Source organism: Spodoptera frugiperda, chromosome 16 (genome assembly GCF_023101765.2).
Source record: "Spodoptera frugiperda isolate SF20-4 chromosome 16, AGI-APGP_CSIRO_Sfru_2.0, whole genome shotgun sequence".
NCBI lineage: Eukaryota > Metazoa > Arthropoda > Insecta > Lepidoptera > Noctuidae > Spodoptera > Spodoptera frugiperda.
Window position 1 is genome coordinate 471,422 of NC_064227.1, and position 12,480 is coordinate 483,901.

The 12,480-nt window shown below is 43.0% G+C and overlaps 1 protein-coding gene across 2 annotated transcripts in view; it reads left to right on the plus strand.

Moving 5' to 3' along the window:
• The window catches only part of LOC118280748 (apolipophorins), a 29,509-nt gene that overhangs the window by 16,273 nt on the left and 756 nt on the right, over positions 1-12,480 (plus strand). Inside the window, exons 25-55 of one of the 2 annotated variants that reach the window (XM_035601106.2) lie at positions 120-520; positions 730-841; positions 929-1,085; positions 1,445-1,614; positions 1,820-1,965; positions 2,308-2,565; positions 2,871-3,012; positions 3,233-3,377; positions 3,468-3,659; positions 3,751-3,992; positions 4,182-4,280; positions 4,367-4,420; positions 4,510-4,675; positions 5,017-5,201; positions 5,630-5,829; positions 6,018-6,147; positions 6,344-6,515; positions 6,809-6,927; positions 7,013-7,141; positions 7,319-7,465; positions 7,690-7,855; positions 8,092-8,297; positions 8,401-8,532; positions 8,647-8,751; positions 8,874-9,293; positions 9,438-9,585; positions 9,977-10,123; positions 10,796-10,911; positions 11,440-11,566; positions 11,832-11,947; positions 12,212-12,406. In XM_035601106.2, coding sequence (XP_035456999.2) covers positions 120-520; positions 730-841; positions 929-1,085; positions 1,445-1,614; positions 1,820-1,965; positions 2,308-2,565; positions 2,871-3,012; positions 3,233-3,377; positions 3,468-3,659; positions 3,751-3,992; positions 4,182-4,280; positions 4,367-4,420; positions 4,510-4,675; positions 5,017-5,201; positions 5,630-5,829; positions 6,018-6,147; positions 6,344-6,515; positions 6,809-6,927; positions 7,013-7,141; positions 7,319-7,465; positions 7,690-7,855; positions 8,092-8,297; positions 8,401-8,532; positions 8,647-8,751; positions 8,874-9,293; positions 9,438-9,585; positions 9,977-10,123; positions 10,796-10,911; positions 11,440-11,566; positions 11,832-11,947; positions 12,212-12,406 — 5,244 coding nt within the window. The remainder of the gene's footprint in view (positions 1-119; positions 521-729; positions 842-928; positions 1,086-1,444; positions 1,615-1,819; positions 1,966-2,307; positions 2,566-2,870; positions 3,013-3,232; positions 3,378-3,467; positions 3,660-3,750; positions 3,993-4,181; positions 4,281-4,366; positions 4,421-4,509; positions 4,676-5,016; positions 5,202-5,629; positions 5,830-6,017; positions 6,148-6,343; positions 6,516-6,808; positions 6,928-7,012; positions 7,142-7,318; positions 7,466-7,689; positions 7,856-8,091; positions 8,298-8,400; positions 8,533-8,646; positions 8,752-8,873; positions 9,294-9,437; positions 9,586-9,976; positions 10,124-10,795; positions 10,912-11,439; positions 11,567-11,831; positions 11,948-12,211; positions 12,407-12,480) is intronic. The other variant, XM_035601107.2, reaches the window with a different exon arrangement.

Sequence of the window (12,480 nt, forward strand, 5' to 3'; positions counted from 1 at the left end):
TCAGAGCACCGAACGTGGTCTCGTTTCGATTGCTTTAAACGTAATGCAAACTCGTACTAACGGTAAATAATATATACTTTTCAATATCTTTGGCATTAATGTAATACCTACCTTCACAGAAATACAGCGGACACGCTGAGATCGTGCTGTCAGACGCCGCCAAGCGCGGAGGAGCAGCTTCCATCATCAGCTACAAGGGCAAGGCCAGCAACACGAACCTGGAGAAGGACATCATCAACTACGAAGGTCAAGTGGAACTGAAGCTGAAGGACGGCAAGAACTTGCTGAACACCTTCAGCCTCAAGAACAACCCTGAAGGAGACAAATTCAAGTTTGACTTCAAATATGACGTGACCGGCAACTTGCTGCCCAAGCCTGTGTCCCTGGTCGCCAGTGGAACCTACGTGGACTCTTTGACTGAATCTGATGACAAGTACCGCATCAAGGGAAGCTATGGTGATGATACCAACTTCGAGCTCGCTGGTGTTCTGCAAGCTAAGCTTTTGGAAGGAGACAAGAAGTGAGTAGCCAATGAAAATTACGTCTTAATAGAGAAATAATATGCCATAGTTTTCTGTAACGATAAATATAGAGCCATTTGATAAGTTTATGGTAAGCAATCGAACTTGGAATTGATTTGCAAATCGGTACAGCTGAGCGAGAAAATATTACTAGATTTCTTATTTTTTCGTCGGAAGAATGCATTTAATTTTGTTGGTATTTCAACAGGTACTTGGACGACTTCACCGTCAACGTGAGACTGCCATTCGAGAAGGCCCATGACATCAGGATTGTATCCACTGTCCTGTACGTGCAACCCGAAAACAAGGATGTCGTTGAGGTAAACTATACTTTATTATTTGTTCCATAGATTTGAAAATATCTTGGCACCATTTAGGAACCTCATTAATAATTCCTTCTTCCACAGTTCACAATTGTGGAATCTGTCCAAGTGAATGCTGATGTCTACAAGATCGATGCCAACGGTAAGGTCAGTCCTCAGACTGGTCTCTCGACCCTCAAGCTCCTCGTGCCTCACGTAGACCCTGTCGTCCTGGACGTCAACTACAAGCTTGATCAGGATGGTTCGTATAATTATTATTCTGAGCTTAAACGAATAACTAGAGTTTTTGAGTCCCTTTATATAGGGAGGGGTATCTTTAACCGTACTACGATCCCCAGTTCTATACTATAACATGTCTAACTGCATGGTTGGCGTGGTGGCTGGGCAACGTGTGGCGGTTTCGATTCCCATACGGAACAATTCTTTGTGTGGTCCATACATTGTTGTTTCGTGTCTGGGTGTAATGTGCATGTGAAATTGTATGTTTTTTAAAAAAAAGAAAGAAAAAAAAAGAACATGTCGTGTTAGCTATGATCATCAATATCACTTGACATATTTCTCATATTTTCTTCATTACTAACTTTAAACATTATTTCATAGGTGACAAGAGCGACAACCACGTCGAACTCAAGGCTAAGTACGGTAAGGGCAAATCTGCCGTCATCTCCATGGACGCTGAAGTCGCTCCTCGTGACAACAAGGTCAGCATCAAGGCTAACGCTCCTCATGCTGAAGGTCTGAAGAAACTCGAGTTCTCCGTGCACTCTAAGGTAAGAAAACCAAATACAGCCCGAAATTTATATATAATATAATAATTGCTCTACTACTGTAAATACAAACGGAACGGAAAATTATAGCTTTTCTTCATCTTACCCACTTCAAATAGTTGATCAAACTTATGTGTCTGATCCTATGCAGGCCATACTATGAGTTTTACTTAATTTTTAATCACACATTCCTTATATTTACTTCCAGAACCCCTCGCCCGACACCTACATCTCCAACGTAGTCGTCGACGCTGATGGCCGCGTCTACAAGTCTGACTCCATCATCGTATTCTCCAAGGCTCATCCTCAGATCGATGTCAAATACACCAGCCCCTCCACACCTAAACCTAGCAGGTAAATACTGAACACTTTTTTTGAGGGGGGGGGGGTCATCTTGAACACCTTTTATAACTAAAATATATATTTCTTTTTAAATAAACTTTTCTCTAAAGTAATAGTAACGGGTAGTCTAGAAACACTAACTAAAATTGAAATTCTTCGCCGTAGTCAGTGTTTTCTGATGGGTATAACCTGGGATTTTCAAAGCCCGAGTGAATAGGTTATTATGGGCAGACGTGCTCCATCGCAGGTCGCATCATCACTTACCATCAGGCGAGATAGCGGCCAAACGTCGACCCATCAAACGTAAAAAAAAATGATAGAGAAATAAACTTAATCAAATAAAAATGTGTTCAGGTTGTTCCTGAAGGGAAGCTCACTGAGCTCCACCCAAGGCAAGATCGAGGTGAAAGTAGAGAACATCCGCGACATCAACTTCGACAGCGTCGCCGAAGGTAACGTGCAGAAGGACAATGTCAACTTCAAGATGACCGCCAACTCCGAGAAACTTGGTCTGAAGAACTACCAGGTGGAGATCGCCAGCAAGGACGCTGGTAACGGCAAGCGCTTGGAGTTCCACGCTACCAATGACAACAAGAACGTTCTTAGTGGAAGGTATGTAGACTTAGATACTATTATACTTTTAGGTACTGCCGTCACTAGGTGAGGTAATAATAGGCTGGTTATGTGACACGTGCATTTATTGTCGCCTCCCGAGAGCGAATGTGTAAAGGTACAAAGATACAGTGATTTTAATAGGTTACGTTAGTTAGTTTACAATACTTTAAGCAACCATTGACAGTTTATATGGACATGTATTTATGTCTGGTTGTGCCACCTACATACATTTACCATCTCTTAATACTTCCAAACCAGATGAAAAAGAATACAAATTAATCTTCTCCATTTCCCTTCCCCAGCACCTCTTACATCAGCAAGCAGGAAGGTCCTAAGATGATCATCGAAGGCTCTGGAGCCGTCAAGGTCAAGGAGGACCAGAAATCCGCCAACTTCAAGTACATCCGCACCATCCTTGGTGAAGGCAACGAGAAGGGTGTTGAGGTTCGTTTTGCAGACCATGTTTTGATATTTTTTCAACGAGGTGAACATCACGATCAATCGTAATAGAATCCCTTACCTTTAACACGAAACATCAAAATATAAAAATTCATTCGTACTTCGTTTCTCTCTCTCTCTCTCTCTCTCTCTCTCTCTCTGTCTCTCTTCTTTCTCTCCTATCCCTGAGAAATACAGTACCATAATGTGACTATTCTACCTTCAGACCTTCTTCAACATGGCTATCGGAGAACGCAGCTACGTCGCTGAGTCTCGCGTCACCAACTTGGAGTACAAGAACTCTTACGTCTACTGCGAGGAGAAGAAACAGTGCGCTCATGCTGAAATCAACTCTAAGATCGATATGTCCAGTAAGTATTTGACAAAATTTCGAATATCTTAATTTTTGCCGATTTCTCTATCTTAAAAATGTTATTAAAACTCCAATTTTCTTCTACCAGAACCTGGTGTCATCACCAACGTTGTCAGCGCTGGTTTCGACTTGCGTAAGTTGGGTATTGCTCCCGAATTCGGCCTGATGATCAAGGACGAGGTCTCAGACCAGAGGCTGCCGCAATACACCCTGGACCTGCACATCAACAAGGAAGACAAGAAGTACCACATGCACGTGTACAACACTCCTGAATTCGGAAGTAAGTGGAATTGAAGACAGCATCTAAGATCACAAATACTTTTCTAATTAATCTGTTCAAAACAATTTGCTAATCTTCCCTTCTCTATCAGATGCCAAGTCTGGAATCACCATCCAGCTGCCTCAACGCGTCATGGCTTTGGAATCCGTGGTCAGCTACCCAACCAACAAGGGTCTGCCATTCCCAGTGCGTGGTGAGGTCTGCCTGGACCTGGACAAGAACAAGCAGGGTCACAGGACTAGCGCCAGATTCCTGGTCGATATGGATGTCACTAACGAGAAGAAACAGACTGCTGTTGCCGAGTTCGGATTCAACCATCCTAAACTGAAGAAGGTAAGTGTTGAAGAATTTATTTTGGTTTTCCTGACCAAAGGCCGCTTCTCACACGGAGAAGGTTTCCCTCGTCATTTTCAGGTTTTCCTCATCTTATGCAAATTCTTTTTAACAAAGCAATTGACTCTTGCATAACATAATGACTTAAGATCAATATTTTATCTAATTTACTTCTATTTCCGAATCCAGGAAGCCGTAGTGAAGGTCCATGGATCAGTGCTCCACCCTCAACAGAACGCCATCAAGATTGAGACCTCTGCCTCCATCTCACACCCAATTCTTGGCGGCGTAAGTTAAATCCACTCTTGCCTATATAAAATGCGATACTTTTCTCTACAACTCGTATGTGCTTAACTAATGAGTTATGTTTTTAGGACCGCGAATCCAAACTGCTGTTGGAAGGATCACCGACTCACCTCAAATTCTTGGTAAGTTTCCTGACACTCTGAAAAAATAATGTTCTTTTAGGCGTTCTAACAAATGGTTCTTTTTCTTTAACCAAACATGACTCTTCCAGGTGAACACTCCTCTCGTTAAAGTAGTAGACTTGGAAGGAACAGCCACCGTGAACGAGAACTTGCAGAAGGGAGAGATGAAGGTCTGCCTGCTGGAAGGCAAGCCAGTCCGCGTGATGGCCATGGCCAAGGACTACCAGTACTTCGAGTTCACCACAGGTTATAGCGGTGATTATTTGCCAATTTGCCGGTGATTGGTGGTAAGCCAATCACCACAGTATCCAGTCGTACGAGTTTTATCCTCTATGATAATACTGTATGACTGGCTTTTGCTTTGGGTTGCTTTTGAATTTGTTTTGATTGTGGGGTTTTGGACCGAAACGATTTCATTTATATCTTTCATAACACTAACTTAACTGATTCTGTATACATTTAAGTTCCAAAAGGATTTTTAGTTCTATAAAGTCGTGCTGGAAATTCTTATTCAAAGTTTTTTCGTCCAAAACCACATAATTCCAATACTATTCCAACTAAGGAACCATCAGACTAACGCTATACCGTTCCAATAGATGAGGGTGACCGCAAACTGTCCATCGTTGGTCACGTCCAACCTGAGAAGCGTGTGGATGTCAGCGCTGACCTGATCCTCGGAGGAGAAAAGAAGAACATGGTCCATGGAGCTCTGTTCCTGGACGACAGCCTCAACCTGAAGACCGACTACGGCATGTCCAAGGACAACTTCAACTACTTCTACGTAAGTTATATTAATAAGTTTAATGTGATGACCACGGCTCTTATAAAAGAGCCGTTTTTCTTCATCATCATCATCATCATGAACGTAAGGCCTTTTGTCCCTGAAGGGGTAGGCAGAGGTGCACATTACGGCGCTTAATGCCGCTATACAATGTACACCCACTTTTCACAATTTGTGCTATTAAGTCCCATGTAATAGGGGGTGAGCCTATTGCCGTATACCGGGCACAATTCTAAACTCCGTGCTACTACTGAGAAATTTTCGAAAAACCGAAAAAAGCCCAGCAATACTTTACTTGACCCAGGAATCAAACCCGAGACCTCTTGTCCAGCAGTCGCACTTGCGACCACTCGACCAACAAGGCAGTCTTATTTTGTACCTATATGGAAAATAAAACAGAAAAACTAATCCTATTTTCCTTCCACCAGTCTGCCCTCCGTAAGGACCTGGACAACTTGGAAGCTCGCATCAAGCAGTTGGGAGACAAGGCCAGTGATGACTTCAAGGCCATCCTCCAGCGCGCCGAGCCGACCTTCAAGCAGATCGAGAAGTCTTACAATGATGACCTGGCCAAGTTCTACAAGGAGATCGCTGATGACAAGGTCCTGAAGGAGATCTCTGAGGCCTTGTAAGTATTTAGTTTAAACTGATGCTTGATCAGAAAATACTTAATGCTTAAGGGCATTTTTCACTCTTTGACTGCCAATAGAAAACTGTTGAAGGCAAATCCTCCGCTAACGTCGGTCACCGGTTACCACCACGGCGTTCAATGTGTTAATGGACTTTTTATTAAGTACGTAACTCTTTTATTTCCAGCGACGTGATCGTGCAGTACTTCGCCAAGATGCTGGAGGAGGTGCTGAACAGCACCAAACCCCTGGTCGACAACATCCTCAAGACCTACACTGAGGCCGCCAAGCAGATTAAGGAGATGTACGAGAAGAAGGTTTGTTCAAAATTCATATTATTTTATCCTTAAACTACATTAACCTCACGTGGAGTTTAAAAAAATACTAATAATATAATAACTACTGCAAAGGAAACCATTTCCCCCTTTTCAACTAATGTCTATTCAACGCCCTAAACATATTTCTAACCAATTGTACCTTCAAAAGCCTAACATTTTCTATTCCACATTGCAGTTCGAACCAGCCCTGAAGCAGTTCTACGCTACTTTGGCTAAGTACTTCAAGGAATACCTGGACTCTCTGATCGAGGTGGTGGCTCGCTACTCCGCTCTTACCGCCGACTTCTACGAGAAGCACAAGCCAGAGCTTGAGGAACTCACCAACGCCCTAACCGCTATCTTCAAGGGTAAGCAATCTCAAACCTATACCAATAATAAATAAGAAAGAAAGAAAGAAGAAAAAAAGAAAGAAAAATCATTTATTCAGCACCGGACACGATGCACCACAAAACAAAAAAAAAAATAGAAAATAATATCTAGAATATCTTTTGTTGTTGGTTGTTGCTTTTTATTAGGTTAAACAACTTTTTGAATTTATTCTTGTAACAAATTTCAAAACACTATTATAATTACATACATTCTACTTTAGATCTTTGAAAATAAATGCTTGGCATCAACTGATCCATGGTTTACATTCCAGACTTGACTCGTCTGCTGGTCGCTCAGATCAAGGAGTTCCGCGCCCGTGTCGCTGCCCTCACCAGCGAACTGGGACAGTCCATCAAAGAGATGCCCATCTTCGCCCTTCTCAAGGAGAAAGTAAGGATACAATACATACACAACTGCTTGACAAAATTTATATCAAAAATGAACATTGTCTTATGATTATTCTGTTTTCCCTCAGTACCAAGAGCTGGCCATTCCAGAACAGGCTTTGGCTCTTCTTGGAGACGCCTACAACACCATCCGCGCTCTGATCCCAACTCCTGAGATCAAGGACTTCACTGACGCCCTCCACTCTTACGTCACCAAGGTAAGTCCTCAAAAAACGCTAAATAAATTGACAACAGCCAATTTTCCAAAATGTCTGTAAAGCTCAGTCTATTGATTACTATGACCTTATTAAACAAAGTGTATACAATTTATTCATCCTACACTTAGCAGCCTCTTAATAAGTACTAAGTTACTAATTCTTTTCTATTTCTTCTAGAAACTGAAACAAGAGAAGGTGGATGACCAGAAGGAGCTCCGCATCATCTACCAGAAGCTGTCCACTGCCATCACCTCCCTGATCCAGTTCATCCGCGCTCAGCTCGGACAATTCGGCGTACCTTCTGGACCTCTTAGCATGAACCCGGTTAGTAAACCCCCCCTACTAATAAAAGCACCGTTATCTAAATCCAAGACTTTTAACATTAATCGAAAGTTATTAATCTCCCCCTACAGAAACAGTCGCATACAGTTTGGTACATTTTACTGGACTGCCAAAAACAAGGGTTATTAACATAGAATCCTAAATATTTACTTAAAAAGTACTTGTACAAGGCCATATCACTAATCTTCTTCTTCTTCTGCCACCAGTTCTCCTTCGCCCCTGGCTCCGTGCAGTCAGCCCCAGCCCTCGGCAGCCCCCCATCCGCCAGCCTGCTCAGCAAGCTGCTGACAGGAGACGCACCTGATGTCCTCGCTCTGATCAAGTCCTACAGGCCTAAGAGCTTCAACCCTCTGGATGAGGTGCCCGCCAAACGTGAGTACAATTTTTGTAGAAGTCTATAAAACACGGACATACCTGATATGACCAGAAAAACAATCTATTAATAGTTATAAGCTTACTCATTTTTAAGACAGATTTTTTAAAGATCTCTAAACCTTCTATAGAAATGGCTTAAACTGAAGATGTTCCGTTATACTAACTCATAATATAGCTATCCTGTAACACCTACTAGCCAAAACTGTTATCCTAATCTGTTCTCTCTTCTGCAGTCCGCGCTGTTGTCGTCAACGGCCAACACTTCTTCACATTCGACGGCCGCCACATGACCTTCCCTGGCAACTGCCGCTACGTGCTGGCTCACGACCACGTCGACAGGAACTTCACGCTCATGCTGCAGCTCGCCAACGGACAGCCCAAGGCTCTGGTCTTGGAAGACAAGAGCGGCACCGTTGTGGAGCTTAAGGACAATGGACAGGTTCGTATCTCTTAAACTAAAGAGCATTAAATTCATTGATCAAAGTAAAATTTGTCATTTTCCTCATTGCCCTTTGTATAATCAATACTTTGATATCCCACAGGTTACCCTGAACGGTGCCAACCACGGTTTCCCAGTTATCGAGAAGGATTCGTTCGCTTTCCGCCAGGCTAATGGCCGCATCGGTCTCGGAACATTGTACGGCTTGATGGCCTTCTGTACCGCCAAACTTGAGGTTTGTAACAATTTCATTCTTTCTTTATAACATGTAAACAAGCTAATATCTTTTGGAGAACTCTAAAGTTATTTTAGTGGTTGGTCTTTAACTAATTTATTTTGGTATCTGTAGGTTTGTTACATCGAAGTGAACGGCTTCTACCTTGGCAAACTGCGCGGTCTTCTCGGAGACGGCAACAACGAACCCTACGATGACTTCCGTCTACCCAACGGCAAGGTATGTATCATTTTATTATGTAACCTTTCCCTTGATGATACTTTCATAATATTAGGTTTTACATAACCAAAGAAATCTTTCTAGTATCCAAAAACATTTTGCTAATCTCACTTTACTTCCAGATCTCCACATCAGAAAGCGAATTCGGCAACGCATACCGTCTGGCCCGCAGCTGCCCGCAAGTGCAGACTCCTGAACACAACCACCACCAGCTCCACCACATGGCCATGCCACCAGCATGCGAACAGGTCTTCGGAGGATCCTCACCACTCAGGCCTCTTAGCCTGTTCCTTGACATTTCACCGTTCAGACAAGCTTGCATCCACGCCTGCTCCGGCGACTCCAAGGAGGCTGTCCACCAGGCCTGTGACTTGGCTCGCGGTTACGTCGCCCTGGCCCTCAGCAGCATGCTGCCTGCCTTCCTGCCCGATGTGTGTGTTCAGTGCAGAGATGCTGACAAACCCAGGAACGTGGGAGAAAGCTACGAACTCAAGGTCCCCAACAAGCAGGCTGACATTGTTGTTGCATTCGAAACTACAAAGGTAAGACCACATTTTGAAAAAGCCTTTCGATTTTTTTCTACAATAAACGTTTGTTTTGACAATAACCATGAGTATTGAAAGCTCTTTTAAAATCTACCTGTACCTATCAAACCTAAACACATCTAATGTATCTTCTTTCATCAGGACAACGAGAAGAACTTCAAGGACATCGTAGTTCCTCTGGTAGGCCAAGTGCTGGACGGTCTCAAGGCCAAGCGCATCACTGATGTGAAGGTCTACCTCGTCGGCATCACCCCCAAGTTCCCCTACCCCATCATCTACGACACTGACCGTAAGTTGAACTTTATGATCTAGAGAATAGAGTTGAAGTTTGTTTATTTAGTTTTTGGAAGTATCAGTCTGACTTGACTGCACGTTTGGCGCGGTGGCTGGGCAACTGGCTGCCGTGCAACGGGTAGCGGGTTCGATTCCCGCACGGAGCAATTCTTTGTGTGATCCACAAATTGTTGTTTCGGGTCTGGGTTTCATGTGTATGTGAACTTGTATGTTTGTAAACGCACCCACGACACAGGAGAAAATCCTAGTGTGGGGCAAAGTTTTTTTTCAAAAAAAATAAAAATAAAATAAATCTAATTAGAATTCTGGAAAGTATTTTAAGATCTTTCTTTGGCACTATAATACTCTTCTATTTTAGTACCTAATTCGATTTTTTTTCTCTGCAGAGAGACTGAAGAACGCCAAGGTTCAGTTTGACGACGAGAGCCGCTACCAGAGACTGGCCAACAAGTTCAAGACCAAGGATGGCCAGTACTACAACCGCTATCTCTACGAGGTCGCCTCCATCGTCGATGCTCTCAGGATTGAGTTCGGTTAGTACCATAGATTCCACTATCAAAAAGACAGCAGTTTTATTTATATATATAAAAATCAATTGCTGTTCGTTAGTCTCACTTAAACTCGAGAACGGCTGGGTCGATTTGGCTTATTTTAGTCTTCAATTATTTGTGGAAGTCCAGAAGAAGTTTGACTGCACGGTTGGTGAGGTGGCTGGGCAACTGGCTGCCGCGCAACGGGTAGCGGGTTCGATTCCCGCACGGAGCAACTCTTTGTGTGATCCACGAATTGTTGTTTCGGGTCTGGGTGTCATGTGCATGTGAACTTGTATGTTTGTAAACGCACCCACGACACAGGAGAAAATCCTAATGTGGGGCAACGTTTTTTAAAAAGAAAAAAAAGAGTCCAAAGAAGGTTTAAAAGGTGAGAAAAATGTCTGTCTGTCTGTCAATATAAAAATAAGTCTGGTTTTCCTTCCTGACGCTATAACTCTAGAACGGACGAACCGATTTCAACGGTATTGCATTTGTCGGAAAAGTCTCTGGTTAAAATTTAGGAAAACAGGGAAAATCATTGGTGGCAAAACGGAGTTCGCCGGGTTTGATAGTCACATCAAATTTTATGAAACTAAAGCCTGTTCCATTACATTCAAAGATAGATTGTTTGTAAAAAGGAATCAAACTAATTTAATTTCTTTTGTCATTCAGGACTAACCAACATCGTTGCTGGCTACCAATCCATCTTCGACCTTCCGTTCCGTGCTGGAGCCGTCAAACACACCATCAGCGTTGTTGGAGAAGAATGCATCAGCCAGTTCTTCTTGGTAAGTTCTGCCCTTTGCTTCGATCAGCAGGACAGTCAATTTAATATTTTAGCTTGTATTATCAAAGTCAAAGTCAAAATTATTTATTTCAAATAGACCAGGAAGGCACTTTTGAACGTCAAAGCAAATATTATAATAATATTGTGGCGACACTCTGACAAGTGACAGATGACAGATGACAGAAGTCGCACATAGACTATCGACGAGCAAATCAATGGACGAAGTTATAAATATCCTGCATCACACATATGAAGTTTACATGCGAATTAACACGGATAGAAAATCCCAACGAACAACAGTTGGGCAGAAAGCCCGCCAGGCATGATCACCTCGCCTGGTCGGAGGATCCTCCTTTTCTTAGGGAACTTTACTCTCTGTTCCCTAAAATATTAATAACGTCTGTCTGTCGGTCAGTCCTCTAGTGAAGCTATTTGCTCGTTCCAAAGTGTAGATTCCTATGGAGAAGAACGAGCAAGAAACTCTTTATTTCATTCGTTCTTGTGAATCATTATGAATGTCTGTCTTCAGGTGGAAGTGGCCCGCTCCATCGCGTACAGCGTCGCCTTCGAGAACATGGCATACTCCCACTCCATCGTCACCGTCACTCCCTCCGGATCCCTCAAGGTCAACGGCAAGAACCCCGCACAGATTGTTGGTCAGTATCATACTTAGAATATCAATGACATTTACTAAATTTTTGGGTTCAATGTTGAGTGTGATTTTGAGGGTCTTTAATGCACATCTAACAGTTTATAAACACAATACATGTTATAAAATATAATCTTCTCAAACCGAATTTCCGGTAATCATTTGACAATGTGCTAATCTTTGATTGAAACACTCTTTTTGGATTTAAAATTTCAATTTTCTCAATGCAGTTTCCAATTTGTTTTAGTACTTATCGAAATATTTATCCACAGGTTACACTGAACGCGCTGTGATCATGCTGGGAGACAAGAAGGTCGGCAAGGATGCTGAGAACCTGAGGAGCACACTCACAAAGACACCTGACGCCTGCAGGGACTTCGTTGAGTCGGTGAGTTCATTGACCAAAATTTTGTGGTCTACAGAAAGTAACATCTTTTAAAATGTATATTATTTAATATTTAAGGATGGCAATACACTTAGAACTCCTCTGGTGTTGCGGGTGTCCATGAGCGGCACCGATTGCTTACCATCAAGCGATCTGACTGCTCGTTGGCCTCTCTATGCCACAGAAAACTCTTTTCAGTTTAACCATGACCAAACCTTAAACCCCATAAATAAGGTTCATGCTCTAACCCTGAATTTCTCCCAACAGTCTGACGGCATCGTGTTCTCCGCCACGAACTTCCACGGCATGAACCCTGGTCAGCAGAAGCAGTTCCTCTCGACTGCTGCTGCTGCCATCAACCAGCGGCTGCTGCACGAGACCGTCGTGCAGGACTGCACCTGTGTGTACGCTGACCCCTTCAGGGTGCACTCCGTGTGTGTCACCAAGGACAGGAAAGAAGTGGTAAGTGCAAGGAGTATTTGAAGTAGATTAGTCTGATTAGCTAGTGTTGTGGGTACGAGAGAATTTTGGTGAGT